The following is a 21,883-nucleotide window of genomic DNA, read 5'->3' as shown; positions in this document are numbered from 1 at the left end:
ATACAAAAAAAGGGAAGGATGCAAGAGAGCAAGACGGGAGAGCAACGAAACACAGAATGTTTTATATTTACTTCGTTTATGTGAGAAGAGAAATCTTACGAAATAAACCGAACGTTTTTACGCACGAATTGTATTTTGAATTTGTTCTATGGATTGCTTGCTGCTCTGCCTCTTGTTTATCGTGTCTTTTTTTCTTTGTATGCCCTTACATACAAAAAACGTGTGCAATTTGGAGAGTTGTGTTGAAAATCAAACACCAGCAATAGAGTACAATTTCCTATTGCTCGTGTTTGTGTGCGTATGCATTGAATCATGCACTAAACATACACGAATGTCCTTTGTGACAAACAATACTTTTACCCTAAAAATCAGTTTCAGCTCATCCGCCAGAGTGTCCGGAGTGTTATGTATTAAAATAATGGCGGATATCGTTTGCGTGCGCAGCAGTGTTGCCATGTTTTACAAATAAGTGCTTTTCTCTGTTAATGTGTGCTAAATAAAAAACAAAAAAAAAAAAAAAAAAGAAGCAAATAAAATAATTCAATAGTGATAATTGGAAGAAATATAATAAAATAATCAATAAAAAATTTACAATGCGTGTTTCACTTTAATCTTTAGTAAAGTGTTTACAAAATAACTAACTCTTACTTTAAAAATCAAATAAAAAATATTTATTTGTTAATAACAATTTTGTTCGTTTTATTAAAGTTAAATGTTTGCTATTGTTGTCATTTTTGGATAAATCGTTGCAAGTGTGCAATGTGCTAAAGTAAGGAAATTCGTAAATACTCGTTACGTTCTTGTTTGCGATTTTTAAGTATTAACTAACGATTCACGATTGCTGTTGTTTTCTGTTTTATGCACGCGCACACACATAGGACTTTGTTGATGTATCGTGTTTCACATTTGCCGGACTTCCTATCTACAATTTCTACACTTTAAGTTACGTGTTAACTATAAAAAGAAGTGAATGTTTTTACAAAATATAATCATAAAACTTATAGTAAAAAAAAAAAAAACAAGAACACAATAAAAATGTATATTAAAATTAAAAGTGAGAGAAAATAAAATGAAAGAAACAAAACGAATTAACATATATTCTAACGTACAAAGCAATGTTTAAAAGCAATTTAAGTTAGTCTTCATCATTCATTTTTTTTTTTTTCTTTTTTTGCACAAACCAAAACTGTAAAGAAAGTTTGAAATCATTTAAAACTTTTACGACACATCTTTAGAGAAATATAAGGGAATAAAAGTAAACTTTTACGTATATACGTTTGAAAAGTACTTTGCACACACATACATGCATTCATATCTTTATTCGCACTTATGATGCATGCGGCTGGCTTGGGGAATCGGAAAAAGAAAAAGAGGGATTTAATACCTTAGAAATCATTCAAAGCCTAATAAAACTACTTCATAAATCAAGCAAGAGAGTAAAGTAATCGACTCAAAGAAATTGAAGGATTTACAACTTTCTTCAACTGAATTACAGGTAAGTTTAATAGTAAAAAGCATTTTTTTTTCCCCAGGGTGGATATATTTTGTATACGTTTTTTTGTATCTTATTTATTGGTATCAAAAAAATATTTAAATGAATTAATTTTGTGTTGAGTAATATCGCTTGCCTATCAGTTCTTAGCTTGAAGAAGGTATTATTGAACTGCCTTTGTTTTGGACGATTAGTTAAGACTAGTAGCGGTAAGCTAAAGCTTGATCTTTCGAGTGAATTTGAAGAATACCATTTGCCTTCTTGGAATATGGAAAGTTTCAACCTACAGCCGAAATTTTGTTCACAGATGTTCCAAAATAGCTCAAAAAGCTCAAGATGTTTTGGGTCAATCATGTACGACTTTAGAATAAAAAGCGTACCATAGCTTATCTTAAATATTTGCAAGTTCGTCAATCCTTTTAAATATGATGTTCATCGCACAGTTGTTGCGCTTGAATAGACATAATAGGGATAAACGCCCCTGTATACCATCCTTTCATAACGTTCTTCACATATGTGATAACCTTCTAAGAGCTTCTATCTTTCTAATCTAATTGATTGCCTTGGTTTTGAGACTTCTTAAACCATTTATGAAAAGAACTCAATGACGAATACCATAAATTGTGACGTTTGTTATGCATTTGATAATTTAGCATAAATCTCTTTCACTGCACTTGCATTTCTATTTATATTTATATTCGTTTATATCGATTGATTATTAATTATACAGCAATTTATTTCTATCTATATATGTGTACTTTGAAAATTATCTTTTGAATAATTTATTTCATTAAATATTCAAAGAATAAATCAATAATTGTTTTCCATGTTATTATTAACAACAGTTGCATAACCTTCAATTATTGCAGAAGCAAATTTTATACATACAATCGTGTCTAAAAAAAAAAAAAAAAAAAAAAAAAAAAAAAAAAAAAAAAAAAAAAAACATTTTTTTTCTTTTTGCAATCTTGTTTTTTTTTAATAAAAAATGGAAATCTAATACCATACCTGTTATTGTTTCTTATTCTATTATAGAATTGATTGCTTCGATGGAAATTAAAGCAAACTCTTTGAATAATTTTCTCGATGAATGCATTCATCAGACTGTAGAGGTGGAAAAAAAGATTTGACAAGCCTGTACTTAGAATGGTCCGACCAGGCTTTTAATTGTATATAATTTTATATGGAATTTTTGCAGGATCCTGCTAATATTTAGTTAGTTAGATAATAAGTTCGACTTTAGTTTATATTAATTAAATTCTTGAAATTGTCACTTTTGATTTCAAGTTTCCAATCGCAATTCTTTTTGAATTGGAGTTGTGAAGGTTACTTTGTTGAATTTTTTACCACCAGGTTAGGTACAGCTTAGGTTATTAGAACGAATTTTTTTTCTACTTCTTACTCAATATTTCATCGCTTCAAGACTTGAACTTAAAAGCAAATTTTTGTAATTTTGCCCGTTGTCAATTTGAACGGACGGACGTATTCGTTTTCAATAAAATCTAAAACCTTTGATGGGCATACCCTGACTTCTGTAATTCGAATGTAATAAAATACGTGGAGTGTTAGTTAGTTACATTTATCTTTCGCTTAATGTAAATTTACATAACTTAAGGTTTTAAGACCCGCTGAAAAAAGTCCGGCATTATGATAAAGTTTTTCTGGATGGCCCGATTTTTTTAGATGAAAAGTAAGCACCGAATATATAGAAACTAAATAACTTAGTAGTCTTTTATTTTGCGTCACCTGATCCTGTTCTTCACTAATCATAAAGTTTCACAAGCACTTAAAGAGAGATATGTAAAAAGTTTACATACTTAGGAGTAAGATTAAACGTAAATATAGGAAAGAGGTTACAGCACTTGAAAGACAGACATAAGTTGGCAGGTTATTCTGTTTCATGGTTTTAAGCTAGGAGTTAAGAGAGAGAGAGAGAGAGAGAGGTCCGGTGAAATTTAATACAAAGTTTAGAATATTTTCATAATTATTTCGTGCACTACTCGTGGTACACGAGTATAATAACACCCAGAAGGACGTGAGATGGACCCACGTTTTATTAAACCGATTGCTTGGCAATCACTTGCTCTATCGATTTAAGCTTGCCCGTCTGACTGTCCGTCTGTCTGTCTTGGTTTGTTGTGTTCATTCTACAGGTAGTAATTTTTGAGATATTGCAATGAAATTTGGTATACTGCGATATTTTGTCCCAAGGTCGAACGCTATTGAAAATGTTTCAGATGGCATCACTTTTTCGACAATACCTTATTTTGAGAAGTTATTATATGAATAACTGCATTATGGGAAGGGGTGTAGGGTATTTAATGGTGGACCGTTGCCCACTGTGGTGATTTCACATGCATCTTGAGCTATATATATATACATATATATATATATGTATATATACATATAACAACAAACACACACACACACACACAAAATATTTAAAAAAATCTATTTATAATATATATGTGTATATGTATAATATTTTATACAAATATATGTGAATTTATTTGTACATATGAGGAAGATATTTAACATAACCATCATCTTGGATCGAAAAGAGTTGAATTTCCATTCTTTCCCAAGGCAACCTAATTAGAAAGTTTCTGCATTCCACGCTAATCAGGAAGACGTTGCCTTTGTGTAATCTGCGAGCTAAGTTTTAATAAAAAAGTTAAGGAAAAAGCATAATTTTATTTAACTTAATTTTTAAAAAAGTATAATTTAATATGGTTTCCCAGTTTTTCTTTAAAATAAATAAATAAAAATTTCTTAGTTTGAAAGTTATTTAATAAATTTTTATTTCACAAAATATTTAACAAACTCCTTAAAGTTCGCATAATTGAGAGAAACTTGAAAAAAAAAAAAAATAAAGTTTTAGAAAACTTAGATTGCATTTTAGGCTTGTGCTCCATAAAAGAAAAGCATTTGTTTTCATGAACGGGATATTTAGGAGAAGGAGTCGCTATATGGGCAATGGTAGTTCATAACCGTTAATTACTTAAATAATGATTATAAACATTGAAAATAATCATAATTTGTAGCAAACTTACAAGTAAGAACAAGCCAAGACAAAAAGAAAAAATAAAATAAAAAAGCAAAAAGAAAAAAGGAAAAAAGGAAAGGAGAAAAATGCAACGTTGCATTATATTGTGACTTCTGTTTTATGTAATTACGTTTGTCCTCATAGAAGTTGTTTACTATCAGCGCAAAAAAAAAAACTTTCTATGCACTCGTTCTCTTACATGCTTGTGAAAAATATAATAACAGGTTTTATTAGCACGTACATTTGGTCCTGTATGGATGTATGAGTGTGTGTGTGTATGAGCGCTTTTGTATGCTTGTATTATGACATTGTAATTGTACTTAAATGTAATGCATGTATATATGTAAAGAGAAAGCGCACACATAAGGGCTGCTTGGTTGAAACTTTGGTGTTTGTGTTGACATTTAATATCGCAAAAAAAAAAAAAAACGAAAGAAAATGAAAAATGAAAATGAAACGGAACGAAAACTCACTACAGTGAGGGGATAATTTGTAGTTTGCAGAGAGAAATTTTTTTACATAAAAGGCGAGCAGGCAAGTACTTGCATGTGTATTCATATATGTATATATAGGCGTATGCATCATATATACAATAGAGCAGTGAACGCATGTATGAAATGTTTATATGCGTACACAGCAATTATCATTGAAATGATGAAAGTAACAACAACAACAACAACAACATGGAATATTAAATAGAGAGACGCTTCAGCAATGTTTTGAGTTTTACAATAATTTTGAAATATATTTTTATTATGCTTACGCAGCTTTGTGCGTTAAGTGGAAAATTTCGTAAATGATATGCGGAAAATATCTTTAAAAAGAAAAATTTATTGGCAATGGAAGCAAGGTTTGTTTAATGCTTGCCTGCTTAGCTAGAATTGTATTCCTTTAGTAAAAGGAAAAAATTTAACTTGCTTCTGATCAATATAATCATACGATGTGAGTTTTAGAAGTCGATCCTACTCTTTTCTCTTAAGCCGCAGTGTTTTTTTAAACTCCTATTTTGCGGGTCCAAGAAAATGAGAAACCGAGGAGTGTGACTTTTTCATTGCCAGCAAAGTTTTGTGCCTAATAAAGTTACAAATATTCAAAGTTTTAATAGCTATCGAAGGATGACGAATACTAATTTCTTCACTTCATTTGTAATACACACATATATAAAAATCGTCCTGTTTGTTAACAAAACCACTGCAAAATTCGAACCCGTTTAGAGACGTTCGCGGTGTAATGTTGGCATTTTCACAGCCTCGAAAATGGAAATAGAAAAGTGTACTAACTAGGGTTTTAAATTGAGTGGTGTGAATAGTGAAAATGCACACAAAAACTAAAGCAAAAGTCGAAATAGAGTCGAAAATAGATTTTATATACATATTGTTATAACTAACCTAAGCATAGCTTATGGCACAGATAACGAGGTGTACTTTACCTCGTTAACATTTCTTTACTCAGTAAGTTTCATTTACTAACTACGATTAACTAATCTGCCGCATAGTCGAATAAATAAGAATTTTAATTACCAAGTCAGCGTTAGCGGGTTCAAATCTAAGTGCGGCCTGCGATCATACTTTGTCGTAGCTGAAAGTAGGGCATTTAGCCGGTTAATGTATAATACTTACCGATTGAGTATTAACACGTTAGTATGAAGTCACTACCCTTCCTTTTATCCCCAACGTGTTACAAGTATGGGGGACCCACGCTGAGTGATTGGTCATAGAACAAGAAAAGCGCCGGCTTATGTTTCTCGATATCGAGTAAACGTGTTAGCCGAGCATTGTCAAATAGCTGTAATGGGTAGAGCGTTCACAGCTGTCGACAAAATATGCATTTTTCCCACCGTCGATCCTAAAATTGCTCCCGAGTAACAAACTCAATATACATTCCACACACGCATTCCATACAAACTCATGTTCAGTTTACTCGATGCCGGGAATCATAAACCGGTTTTTAGTAAAATATTGCTCAGATTGCCGCATACAAAAAAGATACATTTTGTATACGCTAATGATTAACAATAGTTTTAAATTTATAGATAGATTATTATTAAATGTTTATTTACAAGAAAAAAAAGAGCAAGTACTTGCAAAAGTCTATGTATGTAATATTTGTCTATAGATAAGAATTTGATTTGAATATTTTGATAGATTATATTGAATTCAGGAGTTCACAATGTACATAACATAATACATGCACATTTGCACAATGAGAAAAAAAAAAAATCGCGGAAAAAAGAAAAAAAAAAAAAAAGACGAAAATGTGTAGAGAGAGCGAGAAAATAATCAAAACCCGTAAAACCACTAATATTGTTTGTCTGTCTGTGCATATAAAATACGTATCGGTACTTGTATCTCTATTTCCATAGTACTTAGTGCATGAACAACAACTAAAAGCGTTAATTTAATATGCAACAGGCAAACTGTAAGAGAGGCGGAAATAGAGCCCGAGGAGTAAATTACATTACGTTTTTCAAATGTTTGCTTGATTTTATTGAAAAAGGCAAAAAAGCAAAGAAAAAAGAAAAATAAAATGAAGCAGAGAGAAAAATGTAGCGGCGCATACTGGAAAAAACCGCAGACAAAAAAAAAAAAACAAAAAAAAACAGCAAAGAATAAAAATGAAAGAGAAAATGTGTTAGAATGAAAAATGAATGTATTGTGTAACTTGTCAAGTAAAGGATGGTTTTAAATAGTGATTGAATATTGAACTAAATGCAACACAATAGAAACAATAGGAAGGATTGCGTTAAAGGAAAAAGCAAGGAAAAAGGATACACAATGATAGAATGTTGGTATTGTGCGTTTATCTAATCGTTATAAAGTTTTCATAATTGTAGGCGAGCATTTCGCCAATTTTTTGGTTCGAAAATTGATTCGATTTTTTTTATTCCTTCTTTCGCAAATTTCTTAACTTTTCTCTAGTTCGATATTAGAAATGAACCCGCCGAGACGTTTAATCTATAGAGTTTCAAAGTTTGCCCGTAGTATACAACTTTCGGCAAATGTGCATTATAAGGCAGTGTTACGACTCCTTCAATCAAATTGACTTATCGACTATATTTGTCAGCGAGCTGTGGGCTTACGGGTGTTTAGGGTTCGTAGTTAACCAAGAAATGTTGCTCCGATTTGCTTGCGACTAAATGTTTGCTCCTGACACACAAGTCTTAGTTTTCATGAGGAAGTAGTTCTTTTGCAATTGGCAAGTAAGAATTCATTGTGCAAACGATTTATTACAGAGTGACATGACAATTTCATATTTAAATTTTTAATATAAATTTGAGAGATTTTTAATGAAGTGACAAATTGTTCCTTTGTTAAAATCATTGTTCAAAGTCACTAGAAGTTTAAATGCCAGTAAAAATTAATGTTTTTGAAAATGATTTTAATTTACGTAGATAGATATTAAACTTTTCAGCAAGTGTTCGCTGCAATGTCGCCCGATCGCGCGAAGGTCCAATTGCATTCATTGGCGCTTTGTTTAGTATTAGGTTAGTTATAAGTAATTTTTTTCATTGGTCATGTACATCTGCCAAAGTTAAGTGGAAACATGTCGGAATGAAACGAATTGTTGTTGAGGTCCTGTTTCCAAGGCCTCTGTGCAATTAACTGGCATATAGTAAACTTGGATTTAAAAAAAAAATGTGTTTCACGTTAATAAAACACTTATCCGGCGCTGTCCGGAATGTCTAAATCAGTTCATGTGCCGATAGACTCGAACGAGAAACTTCACGTGGGTGATCTAAACTCAATCAATTTAAATGGAAATATACTATGGAATATGATACACACATCTCCAGTTAGAAAATGATAGGAAACTTATTTCTACACCTAAGGCATGATCATCGCCAGGTTTATTAATTCAGCACAAAGAAAAATATTACACCTTCTAGAACAAAATACCTTCAACTCTCCCTTATAATCTTAAGTTAACTCATACTTGAAGAGATCCGAGACACAAGCGTGCTTTTTATTTTAGCTTAATTTAAAAACGTGATGAAAAAATTAGCTGCAGAAGGGATCAATGTTTTTTGGTAGAACCAGCTATGTGCCTATGAAGCCGGAATTTCAAGAATCAAGAAGCTAGACATTTATTATATGTTGTATACATTTGAACTCGGAAATTATGCAAAGAAAGTACCAGTTTACTGTATGAAAATGGTGAAAAATATTTGATTCGGGGTGCTGATCTAGCCGTAAATATTTACACCTAGAATATGATCCAAGAGAGACTTTTCTTTTCACATCATTGGGACGAAGAAAAAATGGTGTCGGTGAAGCTCTCTTTGTATTCGCACGTTTGATTAGCTGTGACTACTCAGACCGTGTTACCGGGTACAAGTCTCAGTGCGGTAGATTTTACTTTGATCATAGCTATAACGAGTGCTTTGTTGGTCAAGGCATAACACCTGGCCATTCGGCAGAAAATCCGCTAGGCTGCGGCGACTTACACGTATAGTATAAATACCGTGAGTGATTTTGATCGTATTATCACAAAGCATGAAATTTTCGTTGTTAGAAAAATTGATTGTACGTTTCGTTACATGTTGGCATTATGACTGCATACTGCTGTTAGATAGTAAAGGCTAGAGAAATAAAAGAAGGTGGCTTTGGTTGAGAGACATGGTATGTCTCAGTTTAAGATAGAAATCTAAACGGAATAAAATATTTCAGTTCTAACCTGTGTTCTTCTTATTATATCCACCCTTGAAAGCTCACAACCTTATAAGTTTTCCCCCGATTTGATTGAGTTTTTTTTTTGAGGTTCTTGATCAGAATGCAGCTAATTTTGTGGCGAGAACAATAATTACTCGGTAACTTCATGTATTTGAAATTGATAGTAAGTGCATATTAAGCTCTCGCGTACAAGCTTTTCTCGGAACCGTTTACACAATTTGTAGTTGTTCTCAAACCCCATTAGCTTGGTTTATTTACGAATTTTTCTTTTTTTTTTTTTGCAAAATTTCGTCTCTAATCACGCTTTCAGTTGGAGCATTTACGTAATATTATTTTGGTTGGTAGAGTTTCTTTTTTTTTTTTCTTTTGTAATTTAGGCTATTCGGGCTGGATTTGGTTCATTATTTATAAAAATCAATTCTTTGTAACTGAATAGAGCAAAAAGTAAATATTTAATCCCTAAATCCGGTTTAAAAATTAAACAGTAGATTGACGTATGCATATACACACATACACACGCACACACATGTAAATATAACAAAAAGTCTATGCAAATAAAATTTCCGCATACGCACAGTGCATACAAGAATATACACACACTCATACACAACAAGCACGTACAGATAGTTCTGTGTAATCTCTGAAAACGTAACAAAAAATCTCTTATGTCGAGCAATGATTATATTGCTTCATTTAAACTGCTTTACAAAGTGGTTTGCGGTCATTTTACGCTGTTATTTGACATATTGTGGTCTGAGGCTTTTAAGCATGCATATATGCTACGCTATGGTATGTCTTTGTATGCGTATACGTAAGCGAGCGTATTTCTCATTCATGGTGTGAATGTTTTGTTATTGTTGCTGATATTTTAATATGTGAAAATGTCATATAAAGGATTATTAAAAATGCATATTGTTGCATGAGTGCACCGCGTACCAGTGTTTGTTGACGTAAGGATGTTTGTGTTCCTGAGTATAGGATTATACATATATATATATATATATGTATATAATACATATAAGCGGTTAGATATGTAAGTTTAATGCTGTCTCCATGTATTAGTGAAATATGTTAAAGTTTTATATGCCGACGTAACTTCGTGACATTGGTCAGCAAAAGCCTGTCAATGGCACACTCAAACATGCTTATAGATTAAAGCTAATGTTAAGTATAGTATATAGTAATCGCTCAGGAACAGGGATTGGCAAAAAAAAATCAAAAGTGTTCAGTTGTGTTGATTTACAATTAAATAAAATAACAAAAACAATATATATATATATATATATATATATATATATATACATAACAGCATGGAGAAAAAGAATCAAGAGCATAAAGTTTTTACTCAAATAAATAAAAAGTTTTTAAATAAAATTTATAATTAAAAGTTTATATTTTTTTAAGCTATACACGTATGTTATATTTAATTTATACCGCAATGTGTATTTATCTGCAGCAAAAACAATTTGAAAATTTTTCAAACACATCTAAGAGTAAGAGGAGAGAAACTTTTGAAAATTGAATCCTACAGAAAAAGTCAATAAATATAAATGACCCATCATAACAACATAACAATTTAAGTCAGTAGTCGTTTGCTTTTCTAACGCACTTACACATCTTCATATATATATATTAGAATAGATATATACGAAACACATACATGGGAATATATGTGTGAAACCCACTGTATGATGTTCTTTAGTCAGAGACCGAGTAACTACTAACTAAATAAAAATGCTTGTAAACACTTTTAGCAACATGTCCCATAGGTTTAAAAACAACTTTTCTTTCTTCTTTTTTTTTTCTTCTTTTGCTTTGACATATTTATACACATGTACAAGTTGTTCTTCCACATACGCCTGTGCACATCGGTGAACATACTGTTTATATATAAATACACAAAAACAAAATTCATTTTCTTGTCGCATTATTTTGAAAGAATTTTACTTTTGCAGTGCACGCAAACTACAATTCCAGTCCTATAAGAAATGATATACACACATAAAAACGTACACATATGTAAGAGAAGACATGCATGTCTGCAGACTCCATGAAAATTAATTTTTTTTTTTTTTTTTTTTTTTTTTGTAAGTGTATTTACTTTTACAGGTCAATGAGACTTCAATATGTCAATATGACTTTCGATTTTACTTACCTTCAGGTGAACGTGTTCTATATGCGGAAATATCGGCCGATAGTGGTTGTTTATGTGTACATGATAAAGAACATTTTTTAAAAAGCAGTCGACTCTGTGCATTCACATATAAAGTTTTGTTTAAACAATCAAACACAGTATTGAGAAACTAATAGGACCAGATAATAATTGGTTCAGATGAAGTCTCGTTTTTCATCTTTTCAATCCAAGTTAAGAAAACTTTAATCTAAGATTAAAGGTACGTGATTTGCTGATGTAAACTGAGATGTAAGGTTGTAGTTTGTACGTATATGCAGATCTCGCTGTCTGTGCTGCCAAAGAAAGAAGGAATTGATTTCTTGGGAAAATTTTTTTCGGCTTCTAAGCATGTCCAGCACAGAAGCTAAATGTTGTGAATTTCAGGGTATTAGAGAAATAGATACTTTCCGTTTTTCCAATAAAATATCCTACGATCATCATAGGGTTCCATCTGATTGTGAGCGTGAAAACCCCGAGGTGAAGATATAACTATGGCAAAAAAATAAATTACTGCAAGGTGTTAAATATCAGCCACATGATGACTCAATTTTTATTCGTCACCGCAAGAAATCCTATCAGACTCTATAAGTAAACGTTAAGTTTTCTGTATGTAAAAACAAGTAAAACCGGAGTATGATGCACCGCAGGCCCCCATCAAAAACGCTACATTATTTCGAAAAGCATTATATGGGAAGTGGTCGAAAAAGTGATCCTATCCGAACCGTTATCAACGGTGTTTAGCCTTGGATCAAAACACGTTATCGCACCTAATTTCGTCAAAATATCCCAAAAATTGAGGCCTGTAAGTTGAAAGCAAGGCAGGTAGAGGGATAGATACACAAACAATTTCACTCAAAACAGGCAGAGGAGTAGATAGACAAACAATCTTACTTACTCATTTTCTGAATCGATTGGCTTAATAGAGGCTGGGTCCATCTCTCAATACTTTCTGGCTTTTGAAAACTTCTGCACGAACCTACCGTACCCGTGTGCCACAACAGGTAGTGCAGGTGTAAAATCCGATAAGAATACTTGCGCTTATTTAGAGAAAAAGGCATACGATGATCAGTAGCTGTACTCGCAGTGCAGGTAGTAAAGTTTAAAAAGGTGTTGATAAAGTCATTATTATCTGAAGATAAGAAAGCAGTCAAGCGAAAAATTCCTACACGTTCCCGGGTTAGGAAAAAATTCTCTGGCAATTATTTGACGGAAGGAAGAAAGTACCGTTTGAAAGATATGAATACAAAATTTTAGATAAAAAGAAAACTTTGTTCGATAGATTTGAAAAATGAATAAAGTCAAACAACATGTTAAATTTCCATAAATTGGGTAGCACCCGTTCAAGAAAAACTGACAGCAAACGAAATATCTCAAGGCCGGCTCTAAAGGTGCAAAATTCTTACGTACGTATACTGTTGCTAAAATCACATATCCGGCATGGAAAATAACTAACTAAGCAGATAACAAAATTCCCTAAAACTTTAATAATGTAATGAAAGCAAACAAGGATTTGTAATGCTTTACTTGTCGCTGCCACATTATAAAGGCTGAGGAAGTGAAGGACTTGCAAAGATGAATGCGTAGAAAGGTTTTCAGCTGTAGTGTATGCCGCAGAGAATCCAACCGCAGTGTTACGCTAGCACTTAATAAGCGAGGCGATAATTCAATAGAAAGCAAGTAACTTTTCAACATTAAAGCTTAATCAGATGACTTTAAAAGACATAAAACTCGCTCAGTTGTGAAAAGTTTGAAACGAAAAACAATCAATAAATTATAAGGAAATTGCAGTAGTGCAGTGAAAAGTGACAACCGATAGAATTTTCATCTGCTGCAGTCAAGGTTCTATTTGGCTTAACTCAACAAATAATTTAAGTTAGACGAGCTTTCGTGAAACAACTAAGATTGAACCTTATGTGTGGGAAAAATTTTAGGAGAGAAGTACAGTTTTATTCTGTGGAAATTGAGACAAAAATAGAAGCTGCATAGTAACTGCTTTAGAAGCTATGTTTTAGCGACGTATGCTTTACTCAGTGGGAATGACGAAATGAGTAAATTACTTTTTATGACTTCATGAGCACTACAGCATTGAATTATTTGTTCTGTTCACTATTAGTATAAATAATTTCTTTCTAAACTTTTACGTAAAATTTTGTGCCAACCTGCCAAATTTGTTCACAATAATTGGTACTTCAAGGATGTATTCATCGACTAGCGTCTGCTAAAAGCAACGCCTGGTAAATACAGCAGAAGGGGTACAACATCCCAGTTTAGCGTTTCTCATAAGGTGGAAAATTGTCACGCGGAAAAATTATCTTATAAAGGCTTTCATGACATTCGACTTCATTGCATCAGTTGCTGTTGATAAAGTAGTGATGGGTAACGATTTTCGTTCATTTAAGAAGCATTATGAAGCTTTTTATCAGGTCAAGTAAGTAATCACTAGATCTACGTTTCTAAATAGATTTTAAAACCAACTTTGAAGAGGATATGTACAAAAGATTCCCTAAGTAGCTCGAGCTTAGGCCATTTTACATTGAGACGGTTAATAATTAACCTGAAATTTCACGTCGACGTTCTGATCGATAAGAATAGGAATCAATCCTTCAACTTAATCGGATGATGACAATATCACTTTGGTTGTAGTCGCTCTGTACTTGTATTTAGTGAGTTTAGTTCGCCAGTCTAACTGGATTTTGAGTTGCAGAATAATTTGGCTCCGCTACTTCTGTTTGCAAGCTCACGAGGTCTCATATGAGAAGTAAATTTGAATCACTGTTGTGCCCAACCATTTTGGGTTCTATTAATATATTATTTGCTAAAATATATTTTATTCTTTGCTTTTTAGAGAAATAGATCTGCAACGGGATAGTCAAATAAAACCGGCAAAGTCTACTACAAAACTTTTCTCTCTCTCTCTTTGTCATTTTCAATTCTCGTTCTTATGCCAATAACTCGAACGTATTCAAGATTCAAGCCTTTACGAACAAAAAAACAAAAACGGATTTTTAATTAAATCGAACATAATACGTTTTGTGATAAGTAAGAGACAACGTTTCTTTTTTCTATTTTGAATGACTTCAGACTGCTGCGGGGCAGGCAGGACGTTTGTCATGTTTTTAAAAAATACGAAAATATTTGGTTTTATATTATTCAATTCTTGAACATATCAATGCACAAGTGTATTGAAGGTAGGTAAATTCTATGTTGGAATGACTGAGCTCTTTTCTTATAATTTGCTATGATGCAGCATGAATTGTGTAGCTATTATAAGGCTGCACGCACATAAGGATGGAGAATTCGTAAAAAAATATATACAAAATTTGAACTTAGTTGAAAGATGAATGAATGGGTGAACGTTGTGAGTATTAGGTGTCTGAATAAGTTTTTTTTTTTTATTTTTCCTTAATCTGAAAATTTATTAAAAGAAATAAATGGAGAAGATATTTTGTTCAAAATATTGTGTATGGTTGGGCATTACATTTTCGATTTTTCTGGCAGCAGATGAATCTCTAGGCGCATCGTTCTTGATAATGTATCCACAGCAGAACCAATTTGCTTCGATATGGTCACAGGCTCTACTGCACTAAACGGGAATGTCAACCTCTATGTGCACCATTCTTCTTATCATTGCTGTTCTGGCTTCCTCTGCGAAAGCTTTTTTTTGATTTTCTTGTGATTCGAGAGGAAAACCGAATCTGTCACGTTTTTTTTTCTGCCATAAAGATCTCAATATATTTGAAGTTATCAAAAAGTATACTATGTACAATTGCGTTTGCCTAAAATCTAAGGAGTATACTTTCATCCGAAGAAGTCACAGATTTATGCATGAATATATTCTATTAGCTGCTACGTTGTCTCCTGAAACTCGGTAAAAACCGATGCACACTCCTAATAAATAATACACTCACTTTTAAGTAAAAAAAAGAAGAAATAGAATATGGCTTTGTTTTATTTATTTATACTGCTGTTCCTTTCACTTCTTTTACTTGACTGAATCGTTTAGTAATACTGATGAGCATGATATTATACGAAAATAAAAATAAGGCGTTGTCTTATGTGTGCAATATACTCCTTTCTTTAATATCCCATTTTAGGGGAGAGACTGTATATGATTGAGGTTGATACGAGCGACAGAGAGAGAGAGAGAGAGAGGGCCATATGAACTCTACTCCTGATACCCGCACAACTTTCAAATAAATATCTACACATGCAACGCTTGCTTTTACCATTGTTTTTATGAGTTTGTAGAAATATAAAATAAAATAAGAAGCACATCTTTAAAGGTTTGATGCTTATATTCAATTCTTGCATATGATATTAGAAGCAAAGGAGGAGGATTTCTAATAGGTCTACCAAAAGAACATCTCAGCTTTAAAAGTTGGCTTATGGTTTTCTAGTTTTGATTTCATTTACATGAGCTCGATCTACTGATGTGGAAGAATGTTTCTTGCTTGTCCTAACATTGCAGTCAAATACGCACCGTCGTAGGTATATCTACGTATGTATATATTGTTTTTCATTTTGTATTTTAGTTTCTTTAATTTATTCAATTTTCTTTTGTTCTTCGTTATCATTTGACCATAGAAGTTGGTTGATTGTTGACCAATACTTGTTTCTTCTTACATTTGAGATCTCATCCTTTGAATACCTTCTACAAATTTTGTTACAAATTTTTTTTAAATATAAGAAATGGTTTTCCAGTTATATAAGGGGTTTTATGTAAGTCCAATGGATGTGGTCTTCAAAGTTTATGATAATAATCGGAAAGAAAGTAAGTTTTCGCAAACTTAAATAAATAAATTAAGCAATAAATTTAGAGTTGATAAAGTCGCTCGTCGGTTTTGTCCAATCGTTCTTTGCCTAAGTTTATCTTACTTCTTGTTATCCTAGTGATTGCGATATGAGAAATCAAAATACCAAGTCTTTGTTTGGTCTCCGCTATAAAATATATGTGTATTGTGTATTATTAATAAATCTTCTGTAAATCCTCTTCCTGGCCAATTTAATACTTAAAAATTATATTATGACATCCTAAACCATATAAAGATTATCAGTTCACATAAAGATTATTACAATCGCATGGCTTTATGCTATCGCGATACGAAGCTTAGTGTTATAACCTAACCGGTCTAGAATTTTTAATCGATACCTACGAATGTTTGGCAGGAGTTGCTAATATGATATTAATAAACCTCCCTCTACTACCATTATAAAAGGAATATTCTTCAAATATGTTAAACCTAAACTGTGGGGTTGTGTTTCAAACGCCTGCACCTGTCCTTTTACTTGTAAAATTGTTAGCGCCCCTAACATCGGATGGCTCCACAAAACTTACATTGACGGTGATCTGTACGAATTTTGTCTCTGGCTGACGGCGTGAGTAGAACAAACGGAAATGTCAATCGTCCTATCAGGCTGACTCTCCTTTCCATCAAATTCATCGTCAGTGCGACAACCTTGTCGATTTCATGATAGTTCTTATCTTTTAGCTAACCACCTATGAAATCCTACTCTTAGCATCCACCATAATACTTACTAAGTATCGGATTAAAGTAATTGACGATTGTCGTCCTCTACCTCATTGGTAGTATTTGTAAAACTTATATAATGTGAAGAGCGAAACTTGTGCTAAAATTATTCTGTCCTTCTTTCTATAAGGAATTAGATCAGAATCAGATTTTTCGAAGACGATTCTCAAACAAACCTAACAAACTCTTTGAAGAGTGCTGCATAAATTGTAAGAAAATGAAAAAAAATTTCAAAAAAAATTTAATTGAATAAATAAAGAGAAGTAGTTTTCCGTATCCATATAAAATATTTCAAATTACCTTTTATTGTGTAATATTGGAAATTTTACTTCATTTTTAAAAACCACAAAAGCAGCAATTAAGGCTGGCAAGATTCAACCCTGTTTCAAATACATTTTAGTTTATTAATCCCTTTATCCTCCTTGTGGGCATTTGTATCTCTTTTTTATATAAACTGTGTTTTCTTATATAAACTCAATCGTTTAGTCCTTCACTTCTTTTAATAACAAAAAAGGCAAACCAAACAGTTACTGTATAAAACATTTTTTAACTTTGCTTCCCTATCTCTACCGAGCCCATGCCAGCTTTATAACGTAGTTTGTCTTTTTGGTTTTTGTGGTTATTGAAGCGATTATTGAACAAAAACATGCTTTAGTGAAGCAAACTCTGTATGTATGCATAGAAGAAGTGTTGGCGGTGTTCTTGTTTTCGGCTTTGCGAAATTCTTCATTTTATACGTTCTTTTTTTTTTTTTTTTTTTTTTTTATTCTTTATCTAACCATGTGTCTGGTCTGAGCAGTTGTGTTTGCCCTTGAGTTCAATAATAACAATCGCCTTTAATCGTATTGCATTAAGCCTTGATCATCCGATACTATCATTAGTTTTTATTTTTTCTGCGGTATATACTCAGTGTCTGTCGCTTATAGCACATGAAGGTACAAACTTGAGCGAAATTCCATTCTGTTGTATATATATGTATCAGTTTAATGCAATAATTCAATTGGAAATAGCCTGTTAAGACAACGACGTTCTTCTATGTTTTTACTGAGCTCATTTTTTTTTTTTTTTTTTGCTACAACTCTTTATGAGATTAATGGAGGGCAATCATTCTATTGTACAAGTATATGCTGGTCGTATACATGTTGAAAACTCTATAATTACGAGAAAATTGACCATCACACTATTGTTAAGACAATGTTTATTAATAAAAATAACATCAATTTATTTTAAAATAAATTTTAGACTTAAAGTAGCACACTTTGAAGTGAATTTTATTATCGAGAGTAAGCAACGGTGTTTTTTTAAGATAATTCGTGTGATATATTAAATGACTATTCAGTATATTTTATACTCAGTATATTTTATATTTAGTATATTCTATACTTTAAAATGCAACTCTGTCCATCATTTGTCCGCATGTACTTACTGTTAATATCAGATTATCCAACAGAGAATAAAGACGAGCCATTCCTATAAATGAAAGCGAATCTTTAAGTTTGCAATGGGTCTTTTAAATGTTGGTAAAATTTTTTTCAAATTTCCGAAATTACAAGCAAAAAGACTATCTCTTGCAGATGTCGAGGATACTTTTCAGACGATCAGACTTTAAACCGCAATGCAATTTAAAAAGTCTAACAATCTTAGAACGTATAAGCAAAAAAATTTCGATTCATCGCAGATTTCTCTGAATCGACAATTAACTAAAGCGAAGTGTGTGTGTGGTAATTTGAGATGGATCCAGCTGTCATACAAAACTTACGGTTACGTCAACATTGTTGAAGATGTTTGCATTTTAGAGGCAACAGCGCGTGCATGTATCTTTTTTAAATATATTACGAAATTCTGAAGCATATAAGATACGATAAGAAAAAAGATGAGCTTTGAATTGCGCAACGTAGTATCAGGAATATTATACGTGGTGAGGCGCAAAATTGTTCGTCACTTTTGTCCCACATATAGGTTTAAATTAGCTTAAGTATAATAAGTAAAGTAGGGTTAGTAGGGTAAGGAGGTTAGATGTAACGGAAATGAAATTTCCATTTGACTGACTAAACAACAAAACCAAATTCGAAGTCAACTTCGACGGCAACGTTGATCTGATAAGAAAGGCGAGGAGTATTTAATCGTCTTTCGTCTCGAGCCGTGAACGAGGAAAGTTCATACTACGAAAGGGATCAGCTAAGTAAAACATGGGATAATATCATGTAGAGGAAAATTGTGAAATGATGGAAGTAACCTAGAAATTTTAGATGTAAAATCAGTCAAATGATATTAACTTGTAACCACAATATAGAGTACGATTAGAATATGAATAGAGGAAGCATTGAAGGTGGATTAATATTACTAAAGTCTGAAGAAAAACAGATTTCGTTCCTTATAATGCTAAGCTTGGAAGTGCAAGTCACCGTGTTACGATCAAGTCAATGGCAATTTGGAGAGAATGATATATGACTAGTGAGTGGATATGTGCATGACCAGCAAGTAAGAGTTATTTCTCTGCCGCAATGAGATTTGATCCTGACGCTACTCTTATCCACCCGGTTATATGGCATCTCAACTAAGAATTGTTAAGTAGTGTTTTCGGTATGTGCTGCAGGTGAAATGTCATTACACTCTAGCATTGGCGGATGTGTAAAAAGGATATCAATGTTGCGTGAATTTCGGCTCTAAATTTATTTCTTTTTAATCAAACATATTTCAGCGTTTCCATTAAGAGGAGATATACTATTATGCGCGGGCATTAACTCGGAAGAATTTCATTTATTTTCCATAAAAAAAGCACAAATATTTAACTGTAAAAAAAGCTTTTAGTGATCAGTTGCATGAAAGACAGTGACCTTTCGTTTATTTTAGGAAAACTTTATTTTGTTGAATCTATCGTGAAAACACCTTCTAAACTTTATTCTCCAAGCATTACTAATACAGTGCAGACATTCAAGTCTCTCATTTTCTTGTGCTAACAACATTTTCTACGTTGATTACCATTATCATGTTTTTTTTGTTTTTTTTTTTGTTTTTTATTGTCTTCAGTAGAAACAATGTGCTTTATAACCGTAAAGGTCACCTTTGCGCCTGAGAATTGCATGAGGCAGGCAGAAGTCTGTGTTCTATGTATGCGTGAAAGTATTTTCTATGTGTTTATGTGTTCTTTAAACAAGTCATTTACTATATTTGTTTTGCTTAAGTCATATTTGTATATGTGTGTGTTTTTTTTTTTTTTCTCGTTTTAGAGTAGCATAAGCATACGCACTGGCACTTGACGTATATGTTTTGAGTATGAAACGGAAACATATAAAGTTTCCGTAATTGTTAGTCAGTCTACACTCTAGGATAGCATACATATATATATATATATATATGTACAATTACATATGTCTGTACGTATTTTTTATAAACACATAAGCACTTAAAGGAGAAAGCAAATGCCGGATATTAAATAAGAACCTTCAACTCTGGTGTTGTGAAAGCGAAAAGAAAATGAAGAAAAAAAAAAAAATACCATGACAGCATAAATTTTTTCTCTATTTTAATGTTGTTTGAAAAGAGACAGAACAGAAATGGCAGTTGAAAAGTATAGAATTATATATATATATATATATATATATATATACGAACGATTGTACGTAAGCATGTGTTTGTTTGTTTTAATTTTGACATGGTCTTGAATGTGTAATAAACACTTTGTATTATCTGTTAAATTAAAACTGGCAGAAGAGGGAATTATATCGAGTGTGTGCGTGTGTGTCGCATAAGGAGAGAAAGAAAAAAGAAGAAGAAGAAGAAGACAAGTAGCACACTTTAGAAGTCATGTGCCTATGATTGCGTTTCGTTTTGCAAAATGTTGTATATAAGGCATGGTAAAAATACAGTGGCATTAGCAATTAAATGCTATTTAATTAAATTTTTCATTTAAATGATTTTAAGGAATTTCGCTTTTCTTATTAGTTTGAATTTTTATGACTCTTTGCAGATGTTTTCTTCATTATATTCTTGTTCTGACAAATGAGAAACTCGAACGAAGAAAAGAAGCTTCCAGTTGAAAATAATTGAATTAAGACGTGAAGTGGAACAGAAGAGAAGAGTAAATACATGAGAAATGTTCTATAAATTGTTTTTTTTTTTTTTTTTTTTCTTATATACATATAAATATATATAAAATTACTCTCGTATGAAATCAAACTGAAATAGTGACTAAATTTATTATTAAAAGGAAAGAGAGAGAGAGTGAGTGCAGAATAATAAAATGAAGTGCTATAAATGTCAACACTTAATGCCAACAACGTGCTGTAGTTTAACCATAGCAAGAAGAAACAAAATCAAGACCAGAACTAAATGCAGAGCCAAAACGAGAACGAGAACAACATCAACAGCTAACGTTCGTGTTGCAGTCAGTCTAACAACGACCACCAGTATATTTATGACTCTATTATTTCTATTGTCATGCTCGAGAAACGTAACATTAGCCCGATTGCATTCCTCCTCTTCAACGTCTACGGTAGCCTTGCACGGCATGAATAGCGTTGGTAACGGCCCCGTAGTAGGTGTTGGCAACTCATTAACCACTAAAGATGCACACGGTAAGTAATATGAAATATAGATTATATTATAAAGTCGCTCAATTTTATGAAGTTTTATGTACCTCGTTCATGTTAGAATTTACATTTTTTTTTTTTTTTTTTTTTTTTTTTTATATGAAGTGTTTTTTTTTTTTTTTTAAATTCTACAGAAAACCCATTTTCATATCAAGCATCCCCTTCCGTGTTACTCCGTTGCTGTTAGTCCATTCAAAAATTGTATGCAAATTTTAATTTAAAAAAGGTAATAAGTATTATTTTGAGCATATGTTCGGGTTGTACTATCTACGGCATAGATATACAACTATATATATATGCGCTCCACATATACATATAATAGAAATATTACATTATGTTTTTTATTTCCTTGACACCACTTGTTTATATTTTTAATTACGCA

At 32.2% G+C, this 21,883-nt stretch overlaps 1 protein-coding gene across 1 annotated transcript in view; it reads left to right on the top strand.

Moving 5' to 3' along the window:
- Positions 1-528: 528 nt before the first annotated feature.
- LOC119632813 (nephrin) overlaps positions 529-21,883 on the top strand; it is a 135,802-nt gene continuing 114,447 nt past the window's right edge. Inside the window, exons 1-2 of the mRNA XM_038025927.1 lie at positions 529-1,495; positions 20,880-21,486. Coding sequence (XP_037881855.1) covers positions 21,153-21,486 — 334 coding nt within the window. The 5' untranslated portion in view covers positions 529-1,495; positions 20,880-21,152. The remainder of the gene's footprint in view (positions 1,496-20,879; positions 21,487-21,883) is intronic.

This window comes from Glossina fuscipes, unplaced genomic scaffold, assembly GCF_014805625.2.
Source record: "Glossina fuscipes isolate IAEA_lab_2018 unplaced genomic scaffold, Yale_Gfus_2 2, whole genome shotgun sequence".
In the NCBI taxonomy this organism is placed as follows: Eukaryota; Metazoa; Arthropoda; class Insecta; order Diptera; family Glossinidae; genus Glossina; species Glossina fuscipes.
This window is presented reverse-complemented; position numbering and strand designations above follow the sequence as displayed.